At 39.4% G+C, this 13,042-nt stretch overlaps 1 protein-coding gene across 1 annotated transcript in view; it reads left to right on the top strand.

Annotated features, from left to right (window-relative positions):
- The window catches only part of KPNA1 (karyopherin alpha 1 (importin alpha 5)), a 124,136-nt gene that overhangs the window by 74,636 nt on the left and 36,458 nt on the right, over positions 1–13,042 (top strand). Inside the window, exon 3 of the mRNA XM_006869355.1 lies at positions 3,559–3,663. Coding sequence (XP_006869417.1) covers positions 3,559–3,663 — 105 coding nt within the window. The remainder of the gene's footprint in view (positions 1–3,558; positions 3,664–13,042) is intronic.

The raw sequence follows: 13,042 nt of genomic DNA, 5'->3' as shown, positions 1-13,042 counted from the left end.
TCCTTCTCAGGCATTTCCAAAGCCTGCCCATCTTCCAGTATGGAGTGTAGGTCTACTTCCAGCTCATTTGCCTCAGTCACTTTATCTCATTTCTGGGCATGTGCTGATAGGGTCATCTATTTCTGTTTTGTGGGAATATTCAGAAGTTATGTGTGGTGTTAATACTTATATGGTTGTGTGTTTTGGTATTTTTTATGCTTTCCGATTGCCTTCAGGTAGATGTGATCAGGAGATGGACTTCCCTTTTCACACTTCCCGAGAAATTTCAAGATGCCACAGTTGGTCATTGTGACGTAACTCAGGATTTAATTTTCTGCCTGTTTTCTTTTTAGTCTGCCTGTCCTGTTCCACAATCCCCGTTCAAGCCTTTTTCCTAGTGATAAAACAGGTCAGGGTCGGCTGTGGCAGTTTTGCACTGCCGTTTGGTTTTAAGTGGAAACTGTCACTTTAAATTTTGAGGAGATCTGTACGCATGCATAGTAGAACACTCCAGGCATGGGGGTGGGGTGTCCACTCTATCAGGCATCCCCTCTGGATACCTGAATGGAGGTGCGCAGACAGCGAGGAACCAATGAACAAATCCAAATAAAAAGAACATTCACACCTTTTCTCCGAGATTCTGTCAGGCGTACGTGGCTGCTCCGATCCTTCTTCCACTTGGTCTCACTCAGGATGGCGCTTCCAGGAGCAGCTCAGCATCTTGTATTAGAAAGCAATGGATTTTTTGCTTCCTCTACAATTCCCCTAGCTGTAAGCCTTCTAACCTTCTAAATATTCCTTTTTATGTGGTTCAGAGTTCTGTCACCATCCCAAGCCTGCTTGGTCTGGGGTATTCTGTGTTGTTGCTAACGAAGCCCCTTACTGCACGTCTACCCGATCCACCATCCTGTTTGTTCTCTATAAACTGTTGGAGTTCTGGTGTGGTGCTGTGGGTAATGTGTCAGATTGCAAAGTCATGTGAACTGCAAGGTCAGTGGTTCAAGCTCACCAGCTGCTCCTTGGAAACCCTATATAGGGGTGCTATGAGTCGGAACTGACTCTAAAGCACTTAACAACAACAGCAGCATGGGTGTCATGAAGTTGCTTGGTACCATTTTGTATCTTCTGCAACTTGCTTTTTTGCACTTTGTTGGTGTGGACCTTTAGTCTGAAACTTTAAAGTTATTTAGCATTTTTAACCAGGCTTTGAAACAGTTCAAAATGGTTCAGTAATTACTGTCATAAACAAGTGCTGTGTTTGCATTGCATAGCAATTAAATCTGTTGTTCGTGGTATTTTGACCCATATTCAGAAACATCATACAGCTGTGCCCCACTCAAGGATGACAACTGACCTACACCACTTTGAGCATGTGTGGCGCTGTAGGATAAACACTTGACCTCAAAGTCAGTTTAAACCACTAGGTTCTTGGTTCAAACTAACCAGCTGCTCCTCAGAAACCCTATTACAGAGTCACTGTAAGTAGGAACCAATTCAGTGGTACTTAACAACAAAAACAACAACATTGTTATTGTTAAGTGCCATGAAATAGGTTCAAATTTACCTTGAGGTCGAGTTCTTCCGATATGCATCATACCAGTACTCTTGTAGTCCTGCAAATAATTCAGTCTCCTGTATCAGGCTCCTGAAATTTTCAAATCTGTGGCGAGATTTTCAGAGAGAAACGGTATTGGCAGGACTTTATAGAGTGAGGTCAGCCATCATCTTGGAGCAGGGCACAACTGTTTCCTACTTGGATTAAAATACCATGGAAAACAGATTTGGTTTCTATACAACACATTTGCAGCCTTCTTTCACAGTACAATTAATGAATTGTTTTGAACCAGTTTGAAGCACTGCTTTCAACCCACCCAGTGGTTCCTTGGAAGAAACACTGGACAGTCTATTTTCATCAAGATTACAGCCTAGAAAACCCTATGGGCAGTTTTATTCTGTGACATTGGCTCACTGTGAGTCAAAACCAGCTTGACAGCACTTAACAAGAATCACTGAGTCAGAACTGATGGAAACACTAGCTAGTCTAGAACCTATGGGAGCTCCCAAGAATTTTTCTGTATTCCCCTTTCCCAGGTTTGGGTCATTTCCTTACACTCATACATTAATCAATACTGAGCTGAAGACTCAAAGGGAACTCCTTGAGGATTTTTGGTAGTTTCTCTTTGTAGATCACTTTATTATTCTGTTGTATGAATTCTAGTTGGGGTGGGGGGGAATGCGGTGGCTTCATAGGACAAGCACTGAACTGCAAACCACAAGGTTGGTGGTTCAAGCCCATCAACCTCTCTCTGCAGGAGAAAGATGAAACTTTTTGCTCCCCCCCAAATTTAAAGGCCTCATTCAAGGTCACTATGAGTTGGAACCAACTTGATGGTACTTAACAACAACATGAATTCTGGGTGTCCTATGTCCTCAGTTTTGAATTCAGATCTCCTTAATTCTGGAACCTCTAAGTTCTGTTTAGCCCCTCTCTTCATGTGCTGCAGGCTGGAAATTCAGCTTGGAAGTTAGGCAGTAACCTGAGACAAAATCTTTCCTGTCTGGTGGCAGACATCCAGTATTTTATGCATTTTATTTGCTATTTTAATTGCTTAAGATGGCAGAATAGGTTGGTTTTACTCCATCCTGGGTGATTGAGGACATATCACTAAGGTCTCTTGAGGATATAATGAAAGGCATCTTAGTGGGCGGCCTTTGGAAAGAAACAATATTTTTGCCTACACAAATTAATAGATTTTGAAAAACTAGTGTTCAGGCAGTAGTCCCTGGTTGCTGAACATGTTAGGGTGGTCAGTCAGAAAGCTTCAGTCCACCACCTTGAAAGTTCGGAGGGAAATACTAAATCATGCTGACATCATTTTTATTGTAATTTTTCCCTTGATGTGTGTTGATGAGAATACTCTGTTACCTGCTTCACATAGAAGAGAGAAATCGCCAAGCATAGTTTATTCTACATGTCAGACCTTGCAGTCTTGTTACTATCTAGTTTCAGGCCTCTGTCAGTAAATTTTACCTTCTCAAATATTGATCAGAGTGCTCCTTGGAGGCCAAGATGGCTAAGCTTCGTCTCTCCTACTTTGGACACATTGTCCGGAGAGAACAGTCGCTGGAGAAGGATGTGTCATGCTGGGTAAGGTGGAGGGTCAGAGAAAAAGAGGAAGACCCCCAACAAGATGGATCAGCCAGGTGGCATCATTGATGGCGTCAGGTGTGGCTGCGGTAGTGAGGTTGGCCCAGGATCGGACATTGTTTCGTTCTGCTGTGCATGGGGTCGCTATGAGTCGGTTCCGACTCGATGGCACCTGACAACAATATTGATCATAATATATTGTGATAGTTAATTTTTTATAGACTATGTTGTTGTTAAGTGCCGTGGAGACTGAAGAAACATGAAGGTGTCGACTAACAATAATGATTGGTGGAGGCACAAGCTTTAGAATTTTTAAAAAACGATTTTCAGCTCTGTTGCCTTTTGAAAGGAGTACATAATGTTTGAATGTTAATCTTAAACTCCTATGTGTTAGAATGGCATGCATAACAGTTTTGTTTTTTTTTCTTCAGCTTTTCAAGCGAAGAAATGTTGCTACAGCAGAAGAAGAAACAGAAGAAGTTATGTCAGATGGAGGCTTCCATGAGGCCCAGATTAACAATATGGAAATGGCACCAGTAAGTGAGATGATGAAAGGAACTATTTTTCATTTTTTTTGTGATGATGTAGTTAAACAAAATTGATTTAGTTATGAAGTTTAATGATAAGAATTTATGATAAATGTAAGGTAGAATAGCAAGAAAGATTTTAAAGGAATTCATTATTCATTCTTGGTCATATGAAGGGCCCTCAAAAAGTTTGTGAAGAACTGGAATTAAAAGTAATGGAATTTGTCTTTAAACTTATTTTTTTTCAAGTCCCCTTATATTTATATGATTAAAAAAAATTGCTCCACAGCACAAGTCCTGTAGTTTTTGGATTGTAACCTATTGTGAGTTGAAACTGACTCCATGGCAGTTAATAATAGCAAACCCATTTTGTAACTTAAAGAAAAAAGTTTATTGTGGCAAAATGTATATAACAAAACAGTTGCCATTTAAAGTGTACACTTCAGTGACACTAATTATATTTACCATGTTGTCCACTATATGTATTTTTTGGAAGTGGAATCTTAATATTTGTCCTTTGTATATGACTTGTTTTACTTAAAGTAATATTTTCAAGATTCACCCATATGATAGTATGTCTCAGAACTTTGTTTCTCTTTATGATATAAGAATATTCCATTCTGTGGATAATACCACATTTTGTTTATCCAATCATCTGTTGGATACTTTTGCTGTTTCTAGCTTTTGGCTAGTATTAATAATGCTGTAATGAACATTGGTGTAATGCTCTAACTTTTTGAGGTTATATGATGGTGGTGGTGGGGTTGGTTGTGTGCCGTGGAGTCAGGTCTTACTCACACCAGCCCTTTAAAGGGTTTCCGAGGCTGTAAATCTTTACGGGAGCAGAAAGCCCCATCTTTCTACCATGTAACAGTTGGTAGTTTCGAACTACTGACCTCGAGGTTAGCAGCCTGACTCGTAACCACTATATTGCTTTAAAGATAAAAAAACTGATGCTTTATATTCATCAAACTTGTCTATACTTTCAGTGTATAATTGGTTATTTAATTTTTGTAATAGGACTCCTGGTTTGGTGCTGTAGAATCAGTACTGGACTGTAAAGCACAAACAAGATTGGCAGTTCAGACCCACCAGCTGTTCCTTGGAAATCTTATACAGAGTTGCTATGAGTTGGAACTGACTCCACAGCACTTAACAACAACAACAACAATTTTTGTAATAGATCTTATATATACACTCATGCTTTAAAAAACAAAACAAAAAACAATCATATATGGTGAAAAATATTTTTCTTTCACTTCAGTCATCCAGTTTCTTTCTCTAATTGTGTAGTCACTGTTACCAGATTATTAATTTAGATTTTTTTGGTATATCAGTAAATAAATCCTTTCACCCCTTTTTTTGACATAACATTTTGCAGTTATTTTTCCTCACGTCATAGATCTATAATTTATCTGAATGAATTCTCTTGAATCAGAATGTACATGGATATTAATAGCCAACACTTTCATTTTATGATGAATTCTTTAAAGCCCTTCAGAAAGTCAAGCTTGCCAGTATTTTTTTTAAAAGTTGATGTAGAATGGATATAAAGCTTTTATCGACCTTACTGGTCTCTAACTTTCTCGTTATCTTTTATTGACTAGCCTTAGTTGTTGGGACTGCCCTGCAGTATTTTCTATGACAGCTGAGTTTTCCTTTTGAGGTGTTTATTTGTAGCTATTCCTACAATTTGGAATCCTCAAATGTTAACCTTTCAGGCTGTATACATTTAGAGAAAGGAATTTAAAATAGATAAAAAGTCAGTGTTTACAGTTTGGTAATATTAAATACTGGGAATGATATGTTCATAAATCTGTGGAGTATTTTAAAGAGGAATAGAAATACTAAATTTTTTATAGAAGGAGAGTTTAGAAACTGGGATTATTTTAATCAGTTGCTGAGTACTTTGTTTTAAAAGCTTTGTTAGCCTATAATTAGTGTTGGGATGAATGTTCTCATTTGGTTTTCAAAAAAACCTAAACCTTAAAAATTAATCTCTGTAACCAATGTAAAATCTCCCAAGCTTGAAAGTGTATTAAAATGAAAAGAAGACACTAAAATAACTTTATGGGGGTAAGTGATATCATCGTGGAGCCCACATTAAAGAGAACAAGAATTGGTCAGTATCCTTTAGTGTTGCATAATGGTTTTAAAAATAGATATGATAAGTTAAAAGGCATTGCTACTATGGTTTCAGCTCATACATGCGTGGGGTTATTCCAAACATCTGCCATTATGGGATGGCTGCAGACAATTTTGTCAGTAATACATTTGTCTTATACTTGTTAGAATGCCTTCATTTAAAAACAAAACAAAACAAAACAAAAAACCCAAAAAGCTACTTTCTGTGTCAAGGGTAAAAAAACAATTTTGAGGTCAGAGCTAATGTAAAATTTGTAACAAAACTGAAATGGATATCTTCCCAAATCATTGAAGCTTTGCAGCAAGTTTACAGAAATGCTGTGCCACATAAAACAAGATTTTAGATTAATCAAGCGTTTTAAGGAAAGTTGGAAAGACCTCAGAGATAAACCAACAGTGGGAAGATCATCACCCTTGATGAATGAAGAAGCTGGGTAAAGTCCATAAATTGGTCGAAGACCATAAAATTACCATAGGTACTATAGCTACTGAAGTTGGGATTTTACATGATTCATCATTTTCAAATTTAAGTGAACATCTTGGCCTCAGCAAGCTTTTGACTTGATGGGTTTCCTTGACGTTTTATGAAGATAGCTACCTCAAAGAGCTGATCTTTTCCATCAGTGTTTTAAGCAAGATTGAAGTTAATGAAAACATTTTATGGAATTAGACATAAAACCAGGGACAAGCCTTAGATTTACCAATACGATCCAGAGAGCAAGATCCACATGAAACAGTAGCTTCCAAGATGATCTTGGCCAATTAAATTCAAGGCAGAGAGGTCAGCTCAGAGTGAGTGTTGGTGGTAGTGCTGTTGAGGCTATTCTGACTCATAATGACCCTGTAAAGGCTTGCCAAGGAGTGGCTGGTGGTTTTGAACGACTGACCTTGTGGTTAGCAGTCCAGTGCTTATCCTACAGCACCACACCAGGACTCCAAGACTGATTTTTACTATTTTTTTTCCTAAAGAGTAACCTTGATAGATTTTCTCAAAGCGCACAGGAAGATCACAGGGGGTTAGTGTGAAGAAATTTGAAGAAAATGGAAAACTGCAATGGAGAGGAAAAGGCCAGCAAAGATGTGCCAATGCTTTGTTTTCTATCACAATAGTACCACTGCTCATTCTTAGAGAGTGGCAAGGCCTGCTCTCTGAAGATCCTGAGGAATCCTTGCCCCATCCACCCTGCAGCTCTGATCTTGCCTCTTCCTACTTTTTGTACCCAAAATCAAAAGGCAGTTAAAAGGAAAGTGATTTTGAGTCCCTTGAGGATGCCAAAGTGGCTGTTTTGACATGCTATAAATGGAAGTGTGCATAATTCTTTGGAGGTTGGAGAAATGGAAGCACTGCCTTTATAAATGATGTTACATTGGGGTGATTGCAATCAGTGACATGACACAAACAAAAATTGATGAGTGGAGGGAAATGGATAGGCTCTGTAAATCTTCACCCAATTCATAATAAAGAAAAAGTTAAAAAAAAAACAACCAAAAAACGTATATGAACCTAGATGGGAGGGTGTGCCGAGAAACAGCTTCACACTTGATATTTTTGTTTAATAAGGGTTTCTATGATTTTGTAGCAATACTTTTTTTTTTTATTTATCTTATCTGTAAATCAAGGGAGGTGAGATTTAAATTCATCATAATTTGATGGTAATACATATTCTTCAAACTGTTTTTCTTTTCTTTGATTGTAGTCAGCTACTTGATCTGTTCCACTCCACAAAATTCACATCTGGGCTCAGATATTCCTTTGTCATTCATTTAGCAACTGTGTAACTGTGTGTAAGCTTGTATTCTCATCGGCAGAATCAGAGTTGCACTACCTACTTCACTGTATTAATTATGAGGCTTAGTTGGTATTGTAGAGTATCTTGTCCAGAAAGGAAGACGGTAATAGATATTTTCCAGGGGAAAATCTCCAGGAGAAAAGAGGGATTAGGCAGCCTACTTGATACAATGGAAAGCTGGAGTGGTGAGTAGATATGATCATGCAAAATTATAGTACAAGGGGAAAAGAATGGTACTTAATACTGCCAAGAATGAAATATAACGCACTAGACCTGGTGTGGCACTGTGGGCTACTGTGTCAGACTGCAGAGTCGTTTGAACTGCAACGTCAGTGGTTCAGGCTTACCAGCTGCTCCTTGGAAACCTATACAGGGTCGCTGTTGGTCAGAATTGACTCAATGGCACGTAACAACACCAACATTATTTACTAAGCCATCCAGAAGTAAAGCATTCTTATGCAACTTCTTGTAAGCTGAATGATGCAAAGTCATGATTACCATTAATTTACATATGAATTATTGCTACCATTAATTTATATGGTAAATGTGGCATGGTACTGTTCCATAAGCACTTGACCCTGAAGGTCAGTTTGAACCAACCACAAGTTCGGCGGTTCCAACTCACCGGCTACTCCTTAGGAGCCCTATACAAGGTTGTTATGGGCCGGGACCGACTTAACAGCACTTGTCAACAACAACTGTCACAGTTCACAGACACCATTTAAAGTTATGACAGCTTGATGCTGAGTGTAGTTGTGGGGGTGGGAAGGAGCTGTAATGGCTTGTTGCAAAACAGATACTGAGTACTAGCTTTGCTTTTCGCCTTTTTTTCTATAAGTGAAAATCTGCATCACATTTCTTTTGGTTAGCAAAATAGATACTATTGTAGGTCTTTTGTAAAAATAAAGGGGCTGTAAACTGAACTTTGAAAAGTGTCAATAGTTATTGTGTATCAACATTGTTGAGTTTCAAAATTTATAATCAGTGGTAGGACAAAGCACATAAGACAGTATAAACATGTTATGTCATCTTTAACAATGTAAATAGTAATATTAGTGTTTGGGATAAAGAAAAGTGGAATAAAGAAAAAGGTGTAGCATATAAATAGCCTTATTTTATGAAGTAGGTGGGGCACTGTGGATCTGTCTGTACTTGGTGATATTGTTTTCAGCTATATGTATAATAACAGAAACTGAGAATAGTGATACAACTATGGTAGGGTGAATTGGTGATTCGAGGTGAATTCTCACCTTTCATGACAGGAGGTTTGGTGGTGGTGGTGGTGGTGGTGGTGGTGTTGGTGTTGTATTGTGGAGTTGGTTCCAATTCATAGCAATCCTATCTAGAGCTTCCGAGGCTGTAAATCTTGATGGGAGAAGAAAGCCTCTTCTTTTTCCCACGGAACAGCTGGTACTTTTGAACTGCTGACCTTGAGGTTATCAGATCGACTTGTAACCACTATGCGGCCAGAGCTCCTTAAATTGAGCAATAGCATCATATTTATAGTACTGAGGTAATGACTAGATTAAAAGTTAGCAGTTATTGCTCCTTGAGATTAGGAAAGTAGGTGGAAAGGAGGAGAATCAGGGGACTCCTGCTCTCATTTTAATTCCTTTTGTACTATTTGAATCGACTTTTTAAAAATTAAAAGCATTTAACAATATAATGCAATAATACCACTTCAGTAGTTAGTGCCTAACTTAAGTGGTAGCTGTTAAGTCTTACTGTTGATACTAATAATGAGAACCCACTATTTGATTAAGATCAGCAGCACTATCTCCATAAATTTGAAATGTGGAAAGCTCTGACTGAGAACCAACAATCTTTATTGTAAATTTATGACAAAATCATGTGGTTGTTGTTGTCAGGTGCCATTGAGTCGGAACCGACTCATAGCGGCCCCATGCACAGCAGAACGAAACAATGTCCGATCCTGGGCCAACCTCACTACCGCTGCCACACTTGAGTCCATCAATGATGCCACCTGGCTGATCCATCTGGTTAGAGGTCTTCCTCTTTTTCTCTGACCCTCCTCCTTACCCAGCATGACATCCTTCTCCAGCGACTGTTTCCTCTGGACAATATATCCAAAGTATGAGAGACGAAGCTTAGCCATCCTGGCCTCCAAGGAGCACTCTGGCTGCACTTCTTCCAAAACAGGTCTATTGGTTCTTTTGGCAGTCCATGGCACTTTCAGTATTCTCCTCCAACACCACAACTCAAAGGCATCAATTCTTCTACGATCTTCCTTATTCACTGTCCAGCTTTCGCATCCATATGAGGCTATTGAAAACACCATGGCCTGGGTCAGGTGCACCTTAGTCCTCAAGCTGACGTCTCTGCTCTTCAATACTTTTAAAAATTCCTGTGCAGCAGATTTGCCCAATGCAATATGTCGTCTGATCTCTTGACTGCTGCTTCCGCGCGTGTTGATAGTTGATCCAAGAAGAATGAAGTCCTTGACAACTTCAGTCTTTTCTCTGTTGATAAGAATGTTGTTTATTGGTCCAGTGTCCTTCAAATTGGTTGGAGTAACACAGATCATGTTCACTGAGAGGCTGAATAGTGGGACTCTGGAGCCAGACCGTGCATTAACTGGGTAACTAACCATGGTAAAGTACTTATTATTTTCTGTGGTTGACATGAATATGGAATTCATGTAAGCAGAAACTTTGAACATGGTCAGTAGTAGGTGATTTTAAATTGTTGGTTATTCCCCTAAACCCCTGGTGGTGCTGTCCGTTTAGCATTGGATTTCTAACCACAGGGTCAGCAATTCAGATGCACCAGCTTTATGCTTCCATAAAGATTTACAGCCTTAGAACTGTAGACAGGCCTTTATGAGTCGGACCTTGTCACACATGGTGGTAATGGGTTTGGGATTTTGGTTATTATTAGTTCAGAAAAATGATGTTAATGTATGTTTAGTTGGAAAACTGAGGCTTTCATAATTTTTGTAGTTTTATAGTTTTATATAACCTGTGTTGCTGCAGGACTTCTGGTGTGGTGGTGTAGGATTAATTGTTGTTGTTGTTAAGTACTGTGGAGTAGGTTCCAACTCATAGTGACCCTGCGCACGTTGTCCGAGGCTGTAAATCTTTACGGGAGCAGAAAGCCTCATCTTTCTCCCGTGGAACCGCTGGTAGTTTCGAACTGCTGACCTTGAGGTTCGCAGCCCGATTCGTAACCACTGTGCTATCAGAGCTCTTTGTAGGATCAGTACTAGACTGCAGTTAACAAGGTTGGCTGTTCAAACCCACCACCTGCTCCTTGGAAACCCTATGCAAGATCACTATGAGTCGGAATTGACTTGATGGCACTTAAAAACAACTTCAACAATGTTCCTGTTAGGACCTATAGTAAATTTAATAACGATTTTGTAACTCAATCACTGTTATATAATGTATCCTTTTCTTCTGCTGCAGATTTTTTTCTGAATTAGTCTAGATTTGTTTATGCCACATAAGTTTTGCTGGTGTAAGCCTTAGAGAACTCTCTTCCAAAAAGATACTTTTGGGAGGTTTGATAAATCTCATAAATAAAATCTTTAAATAAGGAAACCAAAAATATATGTAAGTAGAGGACTGCTGGCAAGATGACAGACTAGGCAGACTCACTACACAGACCTTCTACCACAAAGGTAGGAGAGACCAAATGCAGAAGACATAGATGAAAATCCTGGAACCTTGAATTTCAGGAGGAAGGTTAGAGAAGTGAACAGAGTGCTTGCTGGGAGAAGTTAAGCAGGGGTGGTGAAAGTGGGCCAGACTCAGCATGAACATCTTGTGAGCAGCTGTGGTGACAGTTAAAGTGGCCTGGCAGAGCAGGTTCACACACACAATGGGAAAGGTTCAATTCCTTCTTTTCCCCCATGTTTCCCTGGTGACCAGAGGTGTGGCCAGCTCCCATGCTCATCCTCCCCCAGTACAGACCCTGCTCTCCTGGAATTCAGAGCCCTGTGGTCAGGAGCCATGCCAATGTGAGACTGGCTCTGCCACTTCATTGAGATGATTTGGTACCTGGAATTCAAGAGGGCTCAGCTGCAGACCTACAGAACTTGCTGAGCCACCAGACTACCATTTAACCATTCATCTAGCCCCCTGCTTTCCTGTGGTCCTAACAAACACTGAAACCAGCTCCATCAAGGACTTCCACAAAGTACTTTGCAGATTGAGAACCCTAAACATATATAACACCAAGGCAGATAGGAGGAATTCCATTTAGGACCAGGAACTCAGCTGTCACATCCTGCCCAGACTTCACATCATGAGCTCCTTGGCTTGCAGAACCCCCAAGAGTTTTTCTCCTCTCCAGTTCAACTGTTAACATTGCTTTTTTTTGTCTTGTTTCTGCTGTAGTTTTCCTTCCTTCTTTTCTTCTGTTCCTCACCCCTCATCCCCCCCCCCCCTTTTGATCTTTCTTTACTACTCTCTACTCCCTTTGTCTTTTCATTTTCCCTGTCCCTGGACTTTCTAAAACCACCCACCCCCATTTATTTCCTCTTTCATTTTTCTCTTCTGTACCTCCATTTTCCTGTCTCTCTTTTGTCTTTATATTCTTTTTTGTTGTTGTTGCCTGTTTTGTTTCTTTTTCCTCTTTATTTTTTCTTCATTGTTGGTTGCTTGCTTGTTTTTGTGTATGTATGTGTGTGACAGAAAGAGAGGTTTTATCTTTTACATCCAACCGGAGATAGCAACTGTGCCCACACAGCTGAGCTATAGCCATACCCTCTGTAGTTCTACCCACTGGGCAAGAGCCAGTACCAGCTCTTATGCCACCTGATCAATGATAGACAGCTGCTAACATGAGCCAAACCCACCCTAAACTGAGGTGTGCACGTGACAAAGGTGTACATACTTTCATTCTCTAATTACAACTGCAGGAGCCAGTTGGGGAGAGCCTAAGAACACATCAACATACAATCACCAATTGAATATAAATAAGACAGCTTCACAATGCCCAGGAGACAATAGACACTGAGTTCACACAAAGAAACAAGAGAAAATGGCTCAAACAAAGGACCAAAATGCAGCGCCATCTTCTGAGGAAGAACAGGTAATGGAACTATATCAAAAGAATGATATTTGAGCATCTTCAAAGGATTGATAGATGAAGGAAAGTAAAGAGAACACACCAAAAAACTTCCAAAGAATTCAGGAAAACACTACAAGAATAAACAGAATAAATACAAAGTTTGAAACAGTACATACAAAATCTGCTATTAAAAATCCAGAAGATTAATACACAGATCTCAGAAATGGAGAGCACATTTAAAGGGCAATGGAGTAGGTTTGAATGAGTGAGTTTGAAGATAAATCTCTCAATACTAGTATGCTTGAAGAACAGTCAGAGAAAAGAATGAAAAAACTCAAAGAAAACCCAAGGGTAACTTGATTTATACTACCTTGGTTCCAGAATGTGAAGGGTACATGAGTTCCTAATATTAATATAGT

Source organism: Chrysochloris asiatica, unplaced genomic scaffold, assembly GCF_000296735.1.
Source record: "Chrysochloris asiatica unplaced genomic scaffold, ChrAsi1.0 scaffold00130, whole genome shotgun sequence".
Taxonomy (NCBI): domain Eukaryota; kingdom Metazoa; phylum Chordata; class Mammalia; order Afrosoricida; family Chrysochloridae; genus Chrysochloris; species Chrysochloris asiatica.
The sequence above is the reverse complement of the archived record's forward strand: the minus strand, read 5'-3'. Positions and strand labels throughout refer to the sequence as shown.